The sequence below is a fragment of the Blennius ocellaris genome, assembly GCF_963422515.1.
Source record: "Blennius ocellaris genome assembly, chromosome: 18".
NCBI lineage: Eukaryota > Metazoa > Chordata > Actinopteri > Blenniiformes > Blenniidae > Blennius > Blennius ocellaris.
This window is the reverse complement of record NC_137667.1, coordinates 7547201-7561504: the sequence shown is the minus strand read 5'-3', so window position 1 is coordinate 7561504 and position 14304 is coordinate 7547201. Positions and strand designations below refer to the sequence as shown.

Here is a 14304-nt window from a genome sequence, read left to right as displayed (position 1 = left end):
CTGTGAAAATGTCAGACAAGCTCTTTTCATCTCAGGGAAATCCTATCTGATTTACTCACCCCCTCTTCCTTAGCTGAGGGTCCTGTTTGCACAGGGCCATGTTTCATTTGAATATCAAAGCCAGCGAGGAGGTGGCCAGACACTTTAAATGACATTTTTTTTTGGACTTCTCTCGAGGAATGTGACTGCTTAAGTGTCCTAGAAGGAGGGACCTGATCACTGAGACAATGCGTCCTTTGTGGCAGCAGGCTGACCGTAATCTCTATTTATCTACTCTCCGCTCAGAGGATGAGATGAGCCCATTTGCATCCCACGGCGCAGCTTCGCTCGACTTCTCAGTTCAGGTGGCATCTGAGAAATTGTTCACATTTTTGCTCATGAAACCAAGGAACCGTGATGGTGAACATGCTTGTAACGTGTCTTTCCTGCCCTCGCTTTGTTGTGTTCACAGCTCGTGCTGAGTCGACTGTGAAGGCAACACACGAGGCAGTCCCAGAAATATTTAGCATCAAAGGTGCCCTGCAGAGTTTTCTCTCAAACAAATAAAAGCTATGTTTATGTCCCGTGTTTCTTTCCAAATTTGCAGCGTCTTCCCTCCAGGTTGAATGCATTTACTACGTCGTAAAACATTTACAAGCCAAATTTCTTTTAATGTGTCTTGGCAAACCGCTGAATTACTTGGCACCATCTCCCACAACTGCACCTGCTAATAATGTGTTGGGAGAAAAATAAAGAGCCATTGTAAGAGTTAACTTTTCCACAGAGCAAAAAATGCAAACACCACTGAGGATTCTGCTGTTGGGAATGGATTCAAATATGTGTAACTGACTCTCCTGCTGTCTGCATTGTATTTGAAGCGTCAAGCTGTTCGTGTCTTTGGATTCTTCTGACATGAACCAAACACTGTTACTGAAACTCCTCCCTCATCACGTTCCTCAGCAATAAGCAGACAAAAACAGAAAATATACAAGGCCCAACCAACAAGGCAAGAATCCATCCTTTATCTATACACTTTATCTGACATCAGCAAGGCTTCACTTGTACTCTTTTGTCGCATCCATCCATTCACAAACCCACAGTGACTTTAAAACAATTTACCATTTGATTTCTTAATATTTAAACTGTTTACTTCGATCCTTGCTGCTGCCTTATGTATTGCGGTTGTTTGTCACACATTGTTATTGCAGATGTGGCTCAGGTGGTCATCCTTCAACCTCAGTGTTGGAAGTTTGAAGCTTTTATGTAATTAGATACACATCAGAACACACTGAAAAGACAACCAAGGAGAGATTAATTATTTTAATTTCCCTGCCTGGGTCTGTTATGTTGCTCGTTCAGCCATAGAGCAACACAAGGAAGCATGTTTGCTCTCTCTCTCTCTCTCTCTCTCTCTCTCTCTCTCTCTCTCTCTCTGTCTCTCTCAACTGCAATGTATTCTGCATTTGTCAAGAAGTTTGTGCATTCATGTTCATTCTTGCAAGGGATATTCTGCAGAGAGAAACTGCAGTTTCTTCAATCTTTCTTTCACCCAAACAGATAAAGCCAAGTGATAATTCTTGAAGAAACAGCAAACATAAACATGACAAGTGGACAATAGCATAGTGTTCCCTTGATAGCACTATCCAACATCAAACGCTTCATCTCCCTCTTTATCTGTGCAGGAAAAGTTGACCTGTATCTTGTGCTTTCTGTTGGGAGAGCTTGGCGTGTCCCCACAATGCTCCTTGGTCCCTCTCATACTTTAATCTCATGAGTCTGGTATGAATAGACGTTTGACCATGACCGTGTTTGTGAAAATCCAAACAAGAGCAACACAAGGATGAAAATATCTTAAGGATCCAAAGATACTTGCTGTTACACAGCTGGTGGTTGAGAGAGATATTTCCCTGCACGAGCATGCCATGTTTTGATCTTCCTTGTAGATTAAATTGTTTCACTTATAACAGTGATCTCATTAGGGTTTTATGTTTTTGGATGTGAATCTGTATTTAAAGTGTTTTCATAGCATGCAGCTTAGCTCTCTCTCTCTCTCTCTCTCTCTCTCTCTCTCTCTCTTATATTTAGATATATATATATATATAATTATAATGACAATAATAATTTTAAAAACATTTAAATAAATACAAAAACCTGACAGATCTTTTCAGTGAAAACGAAATGAACACCAGCGTTTCAATCCGACGCACCAATGACGTCACTTGTATATTCTCGCGAGAACAACCACACCGGAAGCGACGAAGTGGGAAGAAGGTCAAGAAGTAAACATGGCGTCCTGCAGCATGTTGAGGTCTCTCTGGACCTCATTCTCGGGATTAAAACTCGCTGCTCCAGGCAGCAATACGGCTGCTCTTCAGAGATTAAATGTCCCCTACATGTCTGCCGTCGTTGTTCAGAGCAGAGGAATCCGTCAAGGTGAGAAGTTCGCGTTTAAAGCGTTGCCAGCGTGTTGACGTAGAGGCGCTTCAGAAGCCACCCTGTACTTTCTGCGCTCATATAATTTTGTTTTTAACTTTGGGACTTTTGCTAAACCGGGGTTGGAGAGGGGAGCCCAGAAAACATTATGAGGAAGATAAATAAGAAACGTAATATACATCTTTCTTCGGAGACTGGAGCCGGTCAGCTTCAGATAACATGATGAGCTCATTACTTGCAGGTGTTTCGGGTTATAAATATAAATACAATGAAAAATGAAGTAGATTATTAACTAAACCACAGATTGTAACAATATTGCTACAGTCACGGCAAATACCATCAGTCTCAATTCTTTTCCACTTTCCCACATGTATCAGATGTCTTTTTTTTCTGTCTTGCTGTCAGACCTCTTACATTTTGTGAGGCCACAAAATAACTTCCCAATATGATTATTAAAGCTTTTATTGTTGATCTGAATCACGAGTTGGAACATCGTATACATTTAACACTCGCCACACATCCTCCCTGTTGAATAAAATGGTAAATATGAATTCTAATTCTATGTTTTATATATGTAAAAAATAAGTCTGGCATCACCAAACAGGTTTTTATTCATGTTTGCTTTATGTGTAACTATATGATCCTTAGGCAATGTGGAGCACCTATACTTTCCTTCTGTTGGCATTTTCCCACTCAAAAGCCTCAGTCTCCTCAACATCCTCAATCAATGGCCTCTTATGATTACATATTTCATTGATGTCGCACTGTTAACTTACATTTAGGAGCAGTTTAGATTACATTGAATGACGTCTGATCTGGCAGAGAAATAAAGTATCTTCCTAGTACTCACGTGATTCTCATCATCCCACATCAGATCCGGCTCATGTTGTATCAGAACAGGCATTTGGTCAAATGTACATAATAAATGTCTACTGTGACCCTCCTAAATTGAGCATCTAAAATACTCCAACTACTGACCTTAATTGCTCCTAATTTCTTTTTAAATGTGTTGAATGTGCTAATGCTGTTTCATGTCTTTTATCCCCCACAGTTGTAGAAAACCAAGATGGTAAAACATTAATTGTAAGTAAAACACTACAATGACTTGAAACATTAAGATTGTTTTCTTTTTTCTATCTAATATCTAATCTCCAGTGTTTTTATATGCAATACTACTGTAACACCTGAGTCTGTATTTACCTTGATTTGGGGAAAAAAATACTTAATTTTACTACATTTGTCCTAAATTTGTCATCAGAGTAACTGTATGGCTGTTGGTCTTCTGTCAGGTTGAAGGAAAAATCATCAACTTTCCAGAAGGACCACAGCCTCCCAATCCTGCAGCCAAATGTCCGATTTACAGATGGAACCTGCAGAACAAATACACCTATACGGTGAGTGAGCAAATCTTTCTGCATTATTATTTAATAAAGTGTAGAGAGTGACCACATTGGCCTTTTTTTTTTTTTCCCTTTCTTTCTTGTTCACAGGACGTCCTGTTGCTCAGTCAGTTCATCAGATCAGATGGAGGGATGCTGCCGAGGAGGATCACCGGTCTCTGTCGAGAGGAGCATCGCAAGATCTGCGCGTGTGTGCAGATGGCTCACAGAGCAGGTCAGGATCTGGGGCTGTTGTGTGCAATCGACGCGAGTGAACGGGATCCCGGCTGCAGTTCACTGTGGCTTGAAAATATCTAAATGCACCAAGTTTATTTGACCAAAATTAACAGCTTTTGTTGGTAATTAACCGCTGGGATTTTGTCCGTCCAAGGCGGAAGACGGGGAAAATATCTTTGTTTGCAGCTCAGAATCTGTGGTCCCGATTTTCTTGCGCACTGCAGCACATCACAGTGACGGTCACCTCTGATTTAGTGAAGAACGACACCGCAAACGTTTCCAAAAGTTTAAAGGAAGATGTTTTGGTTCACTTGGGTTTTTATAACTAATAATAAATGCTTTGTTCTGTTTATATCATTGTGGAGTTCCAGTATTTGTTTAATTTTAAACCTTTTTGCATGGAAGTTAATGACGAGTAGTTGTTTGTGAATATGTCAATTTCTTGTCTGTGTTCAAGGTTTGCTCCCGGACCACAGACCCAAACTTCCCGAAGGCCACGTACCAAAGAAGACCAGACCACAACTCAACAGGTGATGCATGTTGGGTTTTTTTTGTTGTTTTTTTTACAAATATCAGTCTGGCTGTCCAGTGCAGAACAAATGATTACTAAACGTTTTATTTCTATTTGTCTATAAAACAGATACCTGACCCGTTGGTCCGTCAAGTCTGTAAAACCCATCTACAATAAGGGGTTGAAGTGGTGTAAGAATCGAATGGACGTCGGCGACCCAGTTCTCAAGAACAATGTGTCTTACGGGCTGAAGCCCATGAACTTCAAACAATGAAGACCAGAAAGCGTTGAATGTCAGCAACAACTGGAGAACAGTGGGTGGGGTTATTATTCCAGGATGCAGTGAAGTTTTCATGCCGAGCCGGGAAAAAAAAGCCTGAAAACTTCGAGTCCATCTGTATTTATTTTACTTCTTGTTTATGGAACTGCGTCACACTTAAATGAATCAAACTCGGCCCCTCCCGAACATCTCGTCTGATTACTGGTTCTTGAAACAAACCCTTGAAGTGAACTTTGCTGACAATTGAATTGGAACAACTGGGTCAGTGTGACGGCTTCAAAGAGGTATGTTGACCATGTATAAGCAAGACAATGCAGATCTGCAAATAAAAGTGTGTCTGTTTATTCTGCCTCTCAACATGTTTACTGTGAAGGAAAACTTCTGTGAATTGTTGCTAAAAGGAGCAAAAAGCTGATGGACACAAAGCATTGTGGATTTGTTTAAAGGTTTGACTTGTGGGCATGAAGGACACTTTGGCGTGTTGGCAGGCAATGGATTGGAATTGAACCTGCAATGATTGAACCAGACACTTTCACAGCTGGAAAGGCAAACTCAGGTTCTTGATGCCGTTGCCGATGTAGACGTATCCGTGCTGCAGTGTCATTGGCACATGGAAGAAGGTCAGTCCGGGCCACACGAGGCTGCGGATTACACACACCTGTCCGGCATTTTCAAACTGGAGACTCCACGATCCTAAACACAAACAGAGGACTCGAGCAGTTAATGTTGAGTGCAGGAGGGAGGCCGTCACAGTAGGTGTCTGTTCAGTTAAGTAACGCACTAATAAATCCCCGCTTTGTGCCTTTAGTATCCTCCAGTTTATAGTGTTTCTCGTGAACAATAGAACAGAAATGGCAAAATCTGAATTGGTTACAATAACAGCATTTTAAAAAATGAAATTCAAATGGTGACTAGCAAATGGACTGTAGTCATTGTAATATAGGACTTGCAATGTCTGTCGCAGGAGGAGAAATCACAAGCTGAAAACATTCTTGTAGGAGAGCCCAGGGTGTCTGGGGAAAGCACCTGTCTTTTGGGGGAGCTGCATTATACCCAGATTTAAAAAATAAAATAAAAAAGTTAAGGCTCAATCCTTATCGGCAGAAACACGCGATTCAGCTGCAGCAGTGTGAGGCACTGAACCAGATGTGTGCCGTCTGCTGGAGCGATGACACCGCCGCCATCCACCCCAGGTCAGAACACACACAAAGGTATACACATGTGGAAGTGTTCTTAAAGCGAGCATCTGTTGCGTGTTTGGTTTGTGGTGCTGAAGTATTTTGTTCAGCCTCTCTCCTCCTTCACACATACATTTACATGCAGGATCCTTGCGAGATACAGTCACTCTGGTCTGGAAAACATCCAGCGCCAAACCTCACCGACTCCCTGAACATGACTACGCATGGACAATCTCACATTCGTCTTTTCACTGTATTCACCGTCTAATTCTGGTTTTTCTCCAATATGCAATGTGAACCCACAACCTCCAAATCTACATTGGCACACTCATATATTTCATAAATGGTCATTATTCAAGGTCACATTAACGATCTCAGTGAGAAAGAAAGAAATTGTGTTCGTCTGCTCCGCTGTTTTAAAGTTGCTCTTACCGAGTTGTTTCAATTCAAGTGATCCCATTTATGTTTTGGTTGTCATTGTTAGTTTTCCCGATTAGTAAACTATCTTTATTTTTTGGCAACCTCTTAAACAGATTCCTCTTTGACTTCTGAGTCTCCGGTGATTGTGCGCCAGAGGTGGGAGATCAAGTAAATACTTCATCACTGCACTTTTAACAGGAGCTTTTACCTTCAACATTAATATTCGGATCACTTTTTATTTGGAAAAATCCTTTCAATGGGATGTTTTCCAAGGAAACGGCAACAACACATAGAGGATACTTGAAGTTGTAATAGAACTGGAGAGTAAATGTCCTTACTGTCGGCACATTTCAGAGCATTGCTGTTTACTGACAATTAGTATGTACACTTTTATCCTTTTTTTAATTGAGTAACTGTCCTTACTTTTAGTTTAACAAATTAAGTTTATCACTACGTCTGTTTGGCTATTAAAAAGAAAAAATCACATCTTGTTGAGGTATGTGCTGAAAGGCAGTTGGAGTAAACTAAACATGGACCAAATGCACTACAGAATCTCTTTGGCTGCTCTCTTTCACAGTGGTCGACATATAGCAAGTCATTGTAATTTTCCCTGTGGGTTTGGCCAGTTTTTATGAAAAATGTCTTTCCTGCTGCAACTGGGAATCAAACCTGGGCCCCCCCACACTGAAGGTCAATACCTGACCCATAAGCTGCGGTGTGCAAATGTTGTCAGATTGTATGTGTGTGTAAGGTCAAGTTATGGCATATTTAGACTTGTTTTAATTCCTCAAACATTTTACCTCCTGGACATTTTCTTCGAGGTCAAATGTCTTCAACACATACAACACTTACAAATCCTTCATTTACGAAGATACGAGAAGCGACAGGTTTCACCTTCAGGGACGTCGTCACTCAGCGCGTCCAGGAAATCCCTCGCTGGGTTTCGTTCCCCCGACTCCGGGATGGACTTCCTCTTGAGCTTCTTCCGTTCGCTGAAGTGTACGAAATTGTCGAGCTTCTTGGCATCAGATTCAGAAAGACCTGAGAAGAATTTCAAGTCGACATAGATGTGCTCGCAGCGGTTAGAATATACACAAGCTTGCATATGTCTCATCTAGATGTGATGAAGTATTTCATTAAATATGTGTCAGATCCGTCCACATTACATAGTAAATATCCCTTTCATAATGTGATACAGATGCATGAACCACAGGGTATATATTTACCATTGAAGCTGCGGTTGATGAGGACAAGGTCGTGTGGAGTTCTTATGAAGGCGCCATGAGGTACCACAGACACTTCTTCATTGATCTGGTGGACTGACACTGCCAGCCTCTTTTCCTCATTCTGTGATTGCATAAGGCACATTTTTTAGGAAAGACTATTTACTTTAGTCTCCATGTACCATACTTATGTTGGTCTGATCTTCATCTCTGACAGGAGGACATCAATTTGCAGATCACTCACCACTGCCTCTGTCGCTTCAACTCCAACCTGATCATACACAAATGAAGGGTCTCCTGTGAAGTGGCCTTTTGCACTTTTGGCCACTTCACTGATCATGGTCTCTGTAGCTGAAGGGAGCACGAACCAGTCTATGCAGTTAAAGCTGAAAGTGACATACACAAGGACAAAGCGTTGAATAAACAAACAAACACATCACTCCTACAATGAACCACTTCGGGCTGCCGCACCTGTAAAGATACTTTATGTCTCTCAACTCATCTTCTCCCCTCCCCTGAACAATAAAGTAATCCTCTTTTATTCCCTGGATTTTACCCCAGAACAGGACCCGCTCAAACTTGTAGTTTTTCCTCAGGATCACAAATGAGGTCTCCATGGCGGCTTTTTGTTCCCCAGTTAAAACAGATCCACTACCGGCAACGAACTCCATGCCAGAGCAGAAGTAGGTTGAGTCCATCGTGTGACAAGTGACGGCAGCAAACGATCCAACAAAGTAGACTTAGAATAAAAAAACAAAACAAAAACGAAGTTAACAGCATTCACGTCCGATCGCTGCAACAGTTACTACCAACACGCCTCGTTGCTATGGCAACTGAAAACGTCCTTCAAGATATACAATTTACAAGTGACGTAAATTTTTCAGAAAAAAGCATGCGCTGAAAGACGAAAATATTTTTTTTTTCCAAAGATGTTTACCTATATTAAAAAAAAAGAGAAAAACAAAAGACTGACGTCACGACGCAGCAACGTGTGCGCGCGACTGATGGTGTTATCACGAGTTCTGTCCGGTGTTGCGAGCCCCCCCCCCCCCCCCCCCCCCACTCCACGTGGAGCCAAGTGAAGCGGAACAGGTAAAAGGACGGGACTTTAATCATGACAGATTATTACCTCACACACCGAATATTATAATATATATAATGTATGATTATCTGGTCAGACTGCACATACGTAGATACATTTTACATGCACACCACGTTTGTTGCACAACTTTCTGCATTAAGTGTGCGTGTGTGTGTTTGTGTGTGAAGGCTGCAAGATCAAGGTGGCCTTACTTTTACAGAACTTGCTGATTCAAGTCTTTCAGTGAGTTTGCAAAGCCATGCGGCGGTACAGTAATTTGCATTTTCACTCCACAACGTATTCCCCCATGCATGTGTGGGATTTCCTTGGTTAGCCTGCACAGTCCGTAAAACACGTTTTAGAGGTTAATTTATGACTGAAATATCAATGTCGCATGAATGTAATTATAGGCATCTGTGTTGGCTCTCTACTGCGCTTTCACCGAAACTTTAGCTTGGATCAGCTCCAGATCCTCGCAACCACTAGTTCATTGAAGTGTAAAGCAATTATTGAATTTAATTTGTGAAACGTTTTTTTTTTTCTCCAGATTTTTGTTCCACAAAAAAAAAAAAAAAAAAATACAAACCTCAAGAAAGAACTCAAACCCTGGACTTGAACAAGTGATGGCTTGCAGGAAGGTAAAAGTTGTAGTCCCTGGTTACCAAAGTGTCTATTTTTTTTTACACTTTTTAAATAACAGTATCCAGAAAATCTTTTTTGTAATTACAACACGATGTGTGTTTTCTGTCCAGTGTTCACTGCTCACAAATACCTGTGTATTGTGAGAAGTTGTATCTGAAGTACATATTTTCTCCTGACAAACTGCCAATCAGACGATATTTTACTAAACTGTTCCTCAGATGTCTTTATGACAGTCAGATTACCTTCTTGACAGGCGCTTCTGCTATCAATTTGTGTACATTTTGTGCATTTTGTCTGTCAATATTGAAACTACTCTGTCTCCATCCAAGCTTGCCTCTTTGATCCGATGACCTTCATTACCAATCATGTCCATTCTATAAAATATTAATGAACACGCAGAACTCGTAACTGTTGAGATTAGGTATCTTTGAGCAGAGTAGAAGCAAATTGTGTTTCCAACACCCTAAACAAGCATTAGTTGTTTGGTTTATCCTGGCTCAGGTCCAAAAAGCCTTAGACTGAATACACAGTGTGAAGCTGGTTTATGTTACACTCAAGAAAAAAAACCAAAAAAAAAAAACCTGACTGGCTTCGGTCCAACGGTGATTTGGGGCAGTCTGCTTGTGAGGGGCTAATCCTGTGCAAGATGATTTTATCTTTCAACACTGCTTATTTGAGCCATGTGACTTGTGTGCAGCTGTTCCCAAGCTGGAAGCATAAAGTGTAACCCCCCCCCCCCCCCCCCCACAAAAAAAAAAAAATCTCTACCACTCTTGTTATTTCATTACCCTTGTGTCCTCCATTGCATGAAGTCATTCTCTGTCAAGTCAGCATTTTTCCTCACATGCAATAATGGCGTTGGGCATCCAATGTTTTCTTCAAGAGATTTACAGAAATGTACATAAGTTTGTGATAAAGAGTAAATGTCTGCAATATTATCTTATTGAAATTTGATTTCCCGGTCACTCACCTAATACTGTATCTCAACTGTATAGAGTTTCTCCTAATGAGATATTCACTGCTGCATTTAACTTAAATGATGTGAAACAGCAGCAGTAGCATTTTTAGTTTTATTTCCCATGAAATGCAAGCATACAAGAAATCAATATGAATTAAGCGTGGGAAAGGTGGACTCCATGGCTACCAAGGAAAACAAACAGAGAGATTACACTTGTAAACAAACATAAACATGACCAAAAATGGATTGAAAACTCTTAAAAACAACAATTGAAAGACCCAATTGTAGAAGATTCCGGGTTGAAAACTGCAATCGCAGAGCACGCGGGCACGTTTTAATTATTCCTGATTTCCATTCATTCCCATGCTTGTCCATTCCCATGTCACACAGCATTTCCAGGGCTCTGTGTGTTGTCTGTAATCGTCCAAACAAAGGGGCCTCGGTCTGGAGTCACATGCTCCATCAGCAGCAGTGATTTCAGCTGCCTGGCCCGCGGCCCTTCTGGCTAATATAGTCCGCCGGGAGAAAACGGGGAGAGAAGTGGGGTGACTTTTCTAAAGAGCGGAGAACACACAAGGACAGCCTTCACCAGCCCACCTACTCACCCGCAGACAAACACACTTTGAGCTTGTGCCTCGGGATGGCACCTCATTAGAGTTGGCAGTCTGGGTGGAAGTTTTGGACTTGCAGAGTGACGCACACACACACGCCACTCCGGTGCCGCGCAGCAATTGGCCGGCGGAGGAAGTAAGACTTTCGACTGAAGCGGCCTGTTTCTGTCCTTGTCCCGCTGCTCTGGGAAACTCACTTCCCAGGCGACCAGCGTTGCCATGGCACTAATCCTGGCGGACAAAAGCGAGGAGTGCCACAGAGCACGATGCTGCCACAGGCTTCCATTGGTTGGCATAATCCCACGCGATGCAGCCATTGGTCAGCCGCGTGTTTATACACAAATGAGAGCAGTCAGAGGTCACATCCATCGATCTTGGTGGTGACATGAAGGAAATTTGACCTCAAAACCTCTGAGGTCTTAAATGGGTTTAATTCTTATTTGATACACATTCATATCCGCACATACGCACGGGAGCACGGTGTCTCCTTCTTAGGTTCACTGGCCTGGGAGTGCACAATTAAGTGAACACTGAGAGAGAGGGAGTGAATTGACTAAATAATAGCGTCTGTGCTTTACAAAAGCACTGACAACAACAATACCAAGAATGTGTTGAGGGCACCCAGTTCAGTGGTTTCCACAAAAAAAAAAAAAAAAAAAAGAGTCAGAGAAGTTTTGGATGATCAGTGGATAAATATTTTAATCGAGAAAAGGCCATTTGGCACATGCTAGTAATACCTTACAAGCTGAAATATCAAAAGACCTTCTTGAATTTCAAAGTCTGCTTTTGTTTACGTTGTTGCTCGAGCTTTTCTCTGTTTTAAGTTTAGATTTGATAAGAAATGGGCTGATCTATCAGTATTGCTGTACCTGGACTTAAAAATAAGTGTAACCGTATGTCTGCGATAATTCAGGATTCCATTAAAATGGGTCTTACCTCAAAGTGAGGCGAACAAACGTAAAGGAAAGTTAATCCTACACGATGCAGCAGATTGCAAAGAATGCATAAAAAAAAAAAAAAAGACCACGTTTACTTGGGATTGAACTGGGCTTTTGTCTTTTGAACAGTATTGTTTTCCTTGCAATTTGAAATGCGTAGCTCATTTCCTGCACACTTTTTGGTGATCGTGGAAAAAAATATAAATGATGTATCTCATCGAAATAAACCAAAAAAGATTTAAAAAAAAAACCCAAAGCTACTGACTTTTCTTTTGGCTTTGAACAGGATAACAATAAGAAAGGTGTGTTTGCATTAATGTGGTCAAGTGTGGAGCTCTTTTTTTTTTTTTTTTGCAAAACCACACGGTCTGCGTCTGTTGCCAAAGAAGTGAGGGAGATATTTAAAAGCAAAATGTCCCAAACTGCTTCCCGGTTCACGTGTAATTGTATCAAACTTTGGAACGAGACTTTCACACACCCATAAATACAAGTCGAGATCCATGTGTGCTGGAGCGGAGACAGTGAATTTGTGGTGTGTTTAACATCAGGTCAAAGTTTGGTGCGTGGTTTTTGGAAAGCTGCGCACTCTCGTCTTGGCTGCTGTCGCCGCTGGACAGAGTTGATTCCCAGGCTCTTCACATCGACATTACTTACGCTCCTCAGAACTAACAGGAGACAAGCCTCTCCGGCAGGGATCAGGAATTACACACACACACACACACACACACACACACACACACACACACACACACACACACACACACACACACACACACACACACACACACACACACACACACACACACACACACACACACACACACACACACACATGGAGCACAGCCAGCATATCAGGTGTCTAATGTCAATCTCTTCATCTATTTTTCCAGCTCATCGTTGGAGCTGCACGAGGATATCTGCAAGTTATTAGTGCCCCCGCATCCTGAGCCCTGCCCAGCTTTCTCATGTGACTTTGTTGAGGTATGCCTGCTCAGATCTGTTTCCAAACTTCTTTGCATGGAAGTCGTGCAGTGAGCGTTTGCCTTATTGTTACATTTTCAACAGAGAAATGGGTCATATAATGGGTTGGATATGCGCTGTGTGCATACACAAGATCACGTTGCGCTGTGAACTGTGTTGCTTCTCCACGATTTGCACGATAAAATAGCACTTGAGAACGAGTAAAATAGTATGTCGGTGTTTGTTGGACGTCAAAGATGACACAGTCACTCAAGTTTTTGTAAAAATATGCAGTGAAATGTCTTTGCGATATGAATATTGCTTCAGTACTGTTGTGACTTAATCCATCCACCTGAAGCTATATGGTTTATTACACTTCAGGGGCAACTGTGGCTCAAGTGGTATATAATAGCAGATCATTTTCCACTTTTAAGTTGAAGTGTCTTTAGCGAGGTACTGAATCGCCCTGGTTGTTGTCTGACCGGCTTACATGGCAGGTGTCTCCAACAGTGTGTGTGTGTGTGTGTGTGTGTGTGTGTGTGTGTGTGTGTGTGTGTGTGTGTGTGTGTGTGTGTGTGTGTGTGTGTGTGTGTGTGTGTGTGTGTGTGTGTGTGTGTGTGTGTGTGTGTGTGTGTGTGTAGTTCATCCAGAAAGTATTCACTGTCTCATTCCAAAATGAGTTAAATAATTTTTTCCCCCTCAAAATTCCACACACAATGCCCCATGTATACAACGCAGGATATGTTTGTTTTTTCTTCTTCTTTTAAATGTTTGCTAATTTATCAAAAAACAAAAAGTACATACAGTACATATTCACAGCCGTTTGAATTTAGAAAACAAATTGTGGTCAGGTCTCTGCAGCTTAATTATAGTTCATCTATGGTGAATTCAAATGATAGGACGTGATTGAGAAAAGAGAGGGAGAACGGCCTCAGTCAGGGAATCGATGGTCGTTTGATGAGATAAAGATTGAACTGTTTGGTGTGAATGCCAGACGTCACGTTTGGAGGAAACCAGGCAATGCTCACTATCTGTGAAGCATGGTGGTGGCAGCATCATGCTGTGGGGAGTGTTTCATCGACAGCGGGGAGATTAGTCAAAATAGAGGAAAAGATGAATGCAACAATCTACAGAGACCTCGGGGATGAAAACCTGCTCCAGACCCCTCCTTGACCTCAGACTGAGACGACGGTTCATCTTTCAGCGGGACAACAATCCGAATGCTCAGAGCAAAGACATCTGTGAATGTCCTTGAGTGGAAACTGCATAAAGATAGGCGTGCCAAACCTGTGGCATCATATTCCAAAAGACTTGAGACAGCAGTTGATGTCAAGGCTGCATCAAAAGGGTACTGAGCAAAGGATGGCAATTCTTATTAACATGGGATTTCTTAGTAAGAGTTAAAAAAAAAAAAAATACATTTATGTTGTCATTATGGGATATTTTGTTTAGGACTTTGAGGTAAAAACATATA

General features: G+C 41.6%; 2 protein-coding genes across 3 annotated transcripts in view; one reads left to right on the top strand and one right to left on the bottom strand.

Annotated features, from left to right (window-relative positions):
- Window positions 1-5136, top strand: part of mrps18a (mitochondrial ribosomal protein S18A) — a 47624-nt gene extending 42488 nt beyond the window's left edge. Inside the window, exons 1-6 of one of the 2 annotated variants that reach the window (XM_080513829.1) lie at window positions 2250-2412; window positions 3464-3495; window positions 3702-3806; window positions 3903-4026; window positions 4486-4558; window positions 4669-5136. In XM_080513829.1, the coding sequence (XP_080369955.1) occupies window positions 2265-2412; window positions 3464-3495; window positions 3702-3806; window positions 3903-4026; window positions 4486-4558; window positions 4669-4813 (627 nt within the window). In that variant the 5' untranslated portion in view covers window positions 2250-2264 and the 3' untranslated portion in view covers window positions 4814-5136. Of the gene's footprint in view, window positions 1-2249; window positions 2413-3463; window positions 3496-3701; window positions 3807-3902; window positions 4027-4485; window positions 4559-4668 lie in introns of those variants that run through there. The other variant, XM_080513830.1, reaches the window with a different exon arrangement.
- A 215-nt stretch (window positions 5137-5351) lies between these two features.
- Window positions 5352-8338, bottom strand: rsph9 (radial spoke head component 9; the record flags this gene model as incomplete). Its single annotated transcript, XM_080514535.1, has 5 exons — window positions 5352-5512; window positions 7312-7458; window positions 7644-7764; window positions 7885-8026; window positions 8112-8338. 5 exons carry the CDS (start codon window positions 8336-8338, stop codon window positions 5352-5354), a joined length of 798 nt encoding a protein of 265 aa, XP_080370661.1.
- Window positions 8339-14304: the final 5966 nt, after the last annotated feature.